The sequence below is a fragment of the Sceloporus occidentalis genome, unplaced genomic scaffold (assembly GCF_023333645.1).
Source record: "Sceloporus occidentalis isolate IW3139 unplaced genomic scaffold, rSceOcc1.0.p SCAF_7, whole genome shotgun sequence".
In the NCBI taxonomy this organism is placed as follows: domain Eukaryota; kingdom Metazoa; phylum Chordata; class Lepidosauria; order Squamata; family Phrynosomatidae; genus Sceloporus; species Sceloporus occidentalis.
The window spans coordinates 75,901,738-75,909,374 of record NW_028316987.1 but is presented as its reverse complement, the minus strand read 5'-3'; the positions used below and the strand labels follow the sequence as shown (position 1 = coordinate 75,909,374).

The 7,637-nt window shown below is 40.1% G+C and overlaps 1 protein-coding gene across 3 annotated transcripts; it reads right to left on the bottom strand.

Moving 5' to 3' along the window:
* Window positions 1-235: 235 nt before the first annotated feature.
* Window positions 236-7,560, bottom strand: THNSL1 (threonine synthase like 1). Of its 3 annotated transcripts, none has more exons than XM_089533388.1 (3): window positions 7,494-7,560; window positions 5,180-5,284; window positions 236-4,115 (listed from the first exon to the last, which is right to left on the bottom strand). In XM_089533388.1, exon 3 carries the CDS (start codon window positions 4,076-4,078, stop codon window positions 1,856-1,858), a length of 2,223 nt encoding a protein of 740 aa, XP_089389514.1. In that variant the 5' UTR covers window positions 4,079-4,115; window positions 5,180-5,284; window positions 7,494-7,560; the 3' UTR covers window positions 236-1,855. The 3 variants fall into 3 exon arrangements, with proteins under 3 accessions (XP_089389514.1, XP_089389515.1, XP_089389512.1); XM_089533389.1 differs by lacking the exon at window positions 7,494-7,560 and adding an exon at window positions 6,641-6,659; XM_089533386.1 differs by lacking the exon at window positions 7,494-7,560 and having other exon boundaries at window positions 5,180-6,328.
* Window positions 7,561-7,637: the final 77 nt, after the last annotated feature.

Sequence of the window (7,637 nt, the reverse complement as noted above, 5' to 3'; positions counted from 1 at the left end):
AAAGCAAATGGGAATACAGTTGTATGGCTTGACTATGGAAGAAGATCCTACCCATGAGACCAACATGTCATTGCTGAGGAAGACAGAAAAAGTTCTCCCAGAAATATTTTAGCACAATGTGTTTCTTTGCATGTTTCCCAAAACAGATTTACTTACAGGAATTGGAATTAATTTCCCATTCTACTTATTATAGTTTAACAATATAAAAAACTTGTCCCTTAATGCAAGTCTCAACTTTGACATTTTATTAGTCAATTATAATCAGCAAACTGTTAGGAATGCCATCTTGTGGTTAAGAGCTGAAAATAACAGGTATCTGTAAAAAGCTGATTTGCTTTACAAATAGAGGCTTACAAATTATTTCTTAAAAACAATCTATTCCTTTATTAGCTTGGTAGATACACCTGCTGGAGTAGTAGACAATTGCCTGCAACAGCTCATGCCACAATATATTTGATAGTCTTTATAAGAGGACCACAGGCCTCTTTGTTTACAATTTAACAACCTAACAGAACTGCACTCTCAAAATTTGCTTTCATCTTGGGGAGAGGGCAGAAAAGGATGCCATATTAACTGATTATACTATACATTTAGAACTGGCTTTAGTAGAACTGAGCTATTTCATTCAGATTCAATTTCTACTGTGTCCAGCTACAAAGATGAGATAGCTGAGGATGCAAAAGATCTAGATCCTGAGAACTTGGAAAGCTGCTGCCAGTCAAAGCAGATAATATTAAACTTGATGGGCAAATAGTTTAGCCTGGCTTAAGGTCCTATATCCCTTCATAGTTTTGCACTTCTGTGAGGTTATGCTAAGAATGGAGAATGTTCATTGTTTTTGTTTTTATGTACATTTCTTTAGCTAAATCTAAATGGATTCAGACTTAGAGCAGACCCACTGAAAGCAATCAGAATTAAATTAGTTGTGACCAGTTCTGGCTCTGTCCCATCAAATCTGGCTGTGGTCATTATGCCTGTAATGTGAAGTTATGTTTACACTTCTTGATCACTCTCTTGAAATAATCACTCTCTTTTAGATTACTTCCATGTGCTTCCAACCTGCTGGGCAGCCAAAACAAAGCCAACCAAATGCTGTACCAATTCACATGTTTCATAGATTTCTTTGATTTAAATACACAAAGTGAAATTTTACTCAACCTTTAGCATTTATTTTGTATCCTTCCTGATCTCTTGCTAAGGTTTCTAGAGTATCTAGGGTTCAACTAAATATTATAGTGGGAAATCCATAAACGGTCTCTCCCATTTGTTAGAATTCCTGCTGAACCTTCTGTTTGACTCGTGATAGCATATATGATGTTGTTGCTGTGTGCCTTCAAGTTGTTTCTGACTGTCAGTGATCCCAACGTTAATGTCATAGGGTTTTCTTGCCAAGATTTGTTCAGAGGGGGTTTGCCATTGCCTTCCTCTGAGGCTGAGAGAATGTGTCTTGTCCAAGTTCACCCAGTGGGTTTCCATTACCAAGGGAAATAAGGGGAGAATTAAACTCTGGTCTCCCAGAGCTGTAATCCAACACTTAAACTACTACATAACCCTGGCTTGAAGTCCAAAATGATAACAGCCCTCGAGTTCCAAAATGTAACTTCTCTGAGAACCAAAAGCAGACATTTTGATCTTACTATCTTTTTCTGGACAAACACCAGCTACCTTGCATTTCTAAATATGACATTATTGTTCAATAATATTCAGTTTCCTTTGTCACACTCAATGTTCATGTAAATATCGGGCAATGTAATTCATTAAATTTAACAACACTGACTAACATTTATTATCACCCCCTTTTAGTGAGGGTGAAATTCAAAACAGAACAAATGATAAATGCCAAGTATGCTTTCTGTTAGAAAACCCTCATGAAGTGGTTTTGTATTAAGGCTTCAATGTGTTTCATAAAGGCATTCATGTCTGCAGCACAGACCTCATAGTTCTGTTTCTCATTCTTTTTCAGTGTCTCTAACAGGCCCCTATGGACTGGAGGCAAAGGGTTATACGAGTTTAACAAGTGAAGCTGGCTTAATGGCGTCTGTTTTATTTCACCAATCCTCAAGGCCTGTAGAACAGCAGGTGCAAACTTGGAATAATGAGCGGTTGAACTAATGATCACAGGACAAGTTTTATCTTGCAGTCGATCTGCAACTACTTTTGCAATGGCTGTATGTGTGTCCATAATGTATCCTGTAGTACTGAACACAGAGTGAATGGCAGCCAGGCAGTCCTCTTCAGAGCACCAGTCAGCCACCAAGTCCTGCTGAAGCTTTCTAAGGAGCTCTCCCTGCAACTGGAAGTAGTGCTGATTTTCCAGACAGCTAAACAATTGTGTCACCAGCTGTCCATCTCCATTAGCAATCCAGTGCAAATGCCGTTCAAGGTTGGAAGACTTCAAAATGTCCACTGCTGGGGAGAAACTTTGCATTAATTCTCTCCCCTTTAAGCTGTACAAGCCTGTCCTTATAAACTCAGTCAAAACATTGTTTTGATTGGAGGCACAGATACATTTTCGTATGGGAATTCCCATCATTTTTGCATACATTGCTGCTAATATATTGCCAAAGTTTCCCGTGGGAATACAGACATCCACAGGGTTCCCAAAAGAAATGGTACCTTGCTCAACAAGGTTCAGGTAGGCAGAAGCATGATAAACCACTTGGGGAAGCAAGCGTGCCCAGTTTATAGAGTTTGCTGCACTTAAGGTTGTCCCATATTCCATTGTGAGGTAGCCGGTATAATCTGAATTGGTAAATATTTGCTTAATGGCTGACTGGCAGAAATCAAAATCAGATTTGACACCTACTGCTTTTGTATTGGCTTCCTGGCAGCTGATCATCTGCAATTTCTGTATCTGGCTAACTCCATCTTGGGGAAAGAAAGTGATCACAGCAATCCGTTGCTTATCCGTCTCCTTAAGCCGACTAAAACCATCTAGGACTGCACTTCCTGTGTCACCTGAAGTAGCTACTAGGATCAAATAATTGCAGCTTTTGGGGATGCAGTATGCAAAAAGATGAGGCATCAACTGTAATGCCAAATCCTTAAATGAAGCTGTTGGTCCATGAAACAGCTCCAGAAGAAACTGATTGCCTGTCAGATGCCTAACAGGAGCAATTTTAGTGCATGTAAAATTTTGTCCATATGCAGTCTCAACCATTTCCCACAACTGGGAAGCAGGAACATCAACTGGGTGTATGCACCTTTCCAATATTATCTGAGCTCTTTCAGTATAGGTTGCCCCTAATAAATTTTGCCATTCTCCAGAAGCGAATTTTGGAAGTCCCATTTCAGGAACAAAGAGTCCACCATCAGGTGCCAGGCCCTCAACCACAGCATCACTGAAATATTTAGTAGAATTATTTTGCTCAGATTTTTTACTGTCTCGTAGACTCCTGGTTGAAATGAAGCCTTCTGATTCTGAATCTTGGTACCACTTAACTGCATGAAGCACTTTGTCAGCTACAGCCTCTGCTGTAATTCCATCTTCACAGAGAACACGTACATCGTGCCACTTCCTGTAAAACTGCTTCCTAAACTCAAGTATGTCTTTGATTGAAGTTCCCGGACCCTGTCCCACAATACGATCCACTTTCATTAACTGCAGCCGATCCTTTATGTGTGGTGAAGGTACGTCCAAATACACTACAATCCCATTTTTCTTCACATGCTCCATACCAGCAGCATTCATTGGGTTAGATCCAGAAAGAGAAACTACACTTCCAGACGCTGAAAGATTTAACAGAGCTTTTCCTTCCTCTTCTAAAAATTGCTCACTACCAACTTCCTTCAGTTTTTCTGCCACACTCATATTCCAGGTCGTTTCAAGAATGTCATCATCCACATCTATGAAAGAAGCATCCAATTTCTGCCCTATTATCTTTCCTACTGTAGTTTTCCCAGAACCAGGCGGTCCCATAAGGACAATATTCTTGTTTCCAAGAAGATTATGCATTGACATCCATGGCTTCCAGGCAAGTGCAAAACTTCTTGAAAAAAACAACTTGAAATGTGCATCACAAATCATGGCTTCAGTCAGTAGTTTCAGATTCCTATTCCGAATCCCGTGAAACATCATTTTTCCCCTCACACCGATTTCACAAGAAATAGAAATGCTTCAAACAAGAGGAGAAAAAAACCCCCAGTTAGCCACAGAAAAATAGTTTATACTCCAACAACCTGGCTTTTAAAATACAAAGGCATTTTTACTGCTTCTATCCTCTTGTAGAGGGGCATGTTTTTAACAAGTTCTATCATCCTGCTGAGACCCTGATTTATATCAGATCACATTCCACAACAAACAAGGTTAGAACAGTATTGGATTTCAACATCTGTGAATTTTATACAGGAAGCAAAATTTCACCTTTAAAGATGCACCTGTGGTTTTTTTATTTTTGTTCTTAAGTAAGTACATTTTTAAAAAAAATCTGTAAAACAGTTGTATTAATAAAAATATATTTTAAAAAGGTGTGTCCATTGAGAAATGTCTACTCTGAAAAATCAGCCACTGTATCTTACATAAAATTCTTAGTTTATTTTCTGCATGTGTCATAGCTGAACACGTCCGTTTAGCTTACAGTTACAAATAGAACGGTTCTAGCCTAACAGGAACCTCAGACATAACAGGAACACTCAATAATGGTACAGTACTGATTTTAGAAAGACACCATTCTTAGAATCAATTAAAATGCCTTAGTGCTTCTAACCACATCAGTTCCACCTCCCTCACAGATTCATTTGAGATACATTAAAGCTAACCACCTCAGGATGTCATTAATATAATACAGCCATTGATTACAACAGAATTATAGGATAACTTATTTGTTGTTAATAATAATAATAATAATAATAATAATAATAATAATAATAAAGCACAGGTATGAGCTTCCACTGGACTGTCAGATGGCAAACTTCTCAGTGACTTTAATGAATTCAGAGCACAGCATACAACTGCCTCTATGGTATAGCCTCCAATTGTGCTGGACTACAAACCCCATGACTTCCAGCCAATTTGGCCATATTGAATTGGGATGATGGGGTTGTCGTTCACACATCTGTGGGATGTTGCATTGGGAAATGTTATTTAAAAAATCCTTCTTAACATCTAAATATACTTTGTACCCTTAACAAACAACCACTGAATAATGGGATTTAAATTAAGATGGCACTCAGAACTTACTGTTATGAGAGCAGCTCAGTTTTTTCCAGGTACATGCACTCAATTGTTATCTGTGAAGTGCTCCTGCACGGGAACCACGTTTGGCTCTTTTAAACTTAATCTAGACTGAATAAAAGAAAAGAGACAGATGATCAGAGTGAGGTGAACGCTACACAAGCAACGGCTCTCCAGAGGGAATGGATGAACAAGCACAGGGCCAAGAGGGCTCCTCAGCAATGATAAAAACACATGTGTTGCCAAGACTGTGGTTTCATTTTGTTTGTTCAGGGAAATCAATATGAACATGAACAAACAGTGCACACTATTATGCAATAGTGAAGAGACTAGAAAAACCTTGTTTGATTTCTTTACTTGTTCAAAATTAAAACAGCTTAGCTCAGAAACATAATAAGGTACTGTATAATGAGAACGTAAAAACAACATTTGGGTCTTGATAGAATCATACTTACAGCAGAGCCAGTGAAATCATATGGGAGTCTACCCTGACTGAGGCTGCATCTACATTGTTGAAATAATGCAGTCTGGCAACACTTTTAAGTGCTGTAGCTCCATCCTATGTAGCTCCATCCTATAAGTCCATCCTATTCTATGGAATCCTGGGATCTGTAGTTTCACAAGGTCTTTAACCTTCTTTGCCAAAGAGTGATGCTGTTTCTCACAAAATTACAAATCCCAGGTCTCTGTAGGATGGAGCCATGGCAGTTAAAGTGCTGCCAAACTGCATATTCTCTACAGTACAGATGCACCCTAAATCTGGATCCACCCCAATTTTTGTTTTGTGTTTAGTACTCAGTAGCACAAACTGCCTCACTGAAAACAGTAGATCAGTGGGGCTGACTATGTGGCCATCCAGATGTTGTCAGACTGCAGCCCCTCTCAGCACTGGGCAACGTGGATCATAGGAATTGCAGTCCAGCTCCTGGAGGACCATACCTTCCCCCAGTCCAGTATTACATAAAGCTACTGGGTAATCCCTGTGTCTGTACAGAGTAATGAAAAAAATAATGGGTTGGATTCAGACAAACATATTTCCCGTGGAAATCAGTGGGACCTAAATTTAATCTCATCAAATTCAGTGGCATCTAGGTATCAGTAACATGTTCTGAATTTAGCCCATTGTCGTTAAGGGCCAACTCTGAAATTGATTTGAATTGTACTTAATTACAATATTAGACATGTTACAGACTTCAAAAGTAACAACAAACAGCAAGGAAAAGAGAAAGATAAATAGGAAAAGAGAAAGATAAATAGGAAAAGAGAAAGATAAGCAGACCGTTACATCAGAGTCAACCTCTTTTTAAAATATTTGCCGATAAAATGTAAGCTACTTCCACGCGGGAGATTTTCTACACGGTCCTTTACAACAATACGTGTGTAATCCTCATTTCACATTCTGAGGAAAAGCTTTGATAAACATTACCTTGTATTTCTCTGATTTATATCTAAAATGCAAACATTTACTGTGTAAAAACCAGTTGTTTTAGGTAACAAGGATAAATCCATTTTTCTCATTTTAGGTGTTGCAGCCAGAAGCAGGAGGAGCCAGCCTAGATGAAGGTCCTTCCAGCAACACCTGAAATGAGAACAGCAACATCTTCACAAAATGTAGACTTGTGACTAATAGCGTCATAATTTCTTTTCTCTCCTGAAAGCTTTTTAACATATTTGCAGAATGGTGAAGTTGGTGGAGCTTCGGAAACTTGCAACAGGTATTTTGAGCATTTTGGCTGGCCAATGAAGGCACCGCCGCTTTCTAGATTTGGGATGTTGTTTCGAAAACATGCAACAGTATTTTGTGCGCATTTTGGTTGGCCAATAAAAGTATCGCTGCTTTGTGGATTTTGGCTGAGTGTAAAACTTTGTTGTTGTTGTGTGCCTTCAATCCATTTCTGACTTATGGCAACCCTAAGGGGGACCTACTATGGGGTTTTCCTCAAAGGGAATGCCTTTACCATGGCATCCTCTGCGGCTGAGAGAGTGTAAAACTATGTTGTTGTTGTGTGCCTTCATGCCATTTCTGACTTAGGGCGACCCTAAGAGGGACCTACTATGGGTTTTTCTTTGCTCAGGGTGGGTTTGCCCTTGCCTTTGCCCTGGCCATCCTCTGAGGCTGAGAGAGTGTGACTTGACCATGGTCACCCACTGGGTTTCCATGGCCCAGCTGGGAATCCAACCCTGGCCTGTAGAGTCGTAGTTCAACGCCCCAACCCACTACACCAAGCTGTCTCTCAGCTGAGAGAAAGGCCCCTTGCTTCAAACTGCCCCCTCCCTCCAGCCTCCTTCCCTCCGCCGCCATTACGCAGTTGGCACACACCTGCTCCTTCTGCGCATGCGCAACCTCCCCACCAGAGGTCCTCTTCCCTCTCTCTCTCTCTCTCTCTCTCTCTCGCTTTCGCAGCGTCCAGCCGCCGCGCCTGCGCACTACTCCTACTTCCCTCTTTCTTCAGGTCCATTGTTC

What these genes read in the sequence shown, in the direction of transcription:
- THNSL1 (XM_089533388.1), bottom strand. Translation starts at nt 4,078, where the DNA reads ATGATGTTTCACGGGATTCGGAATAGGAATCTGAAACTACTGACTGAA.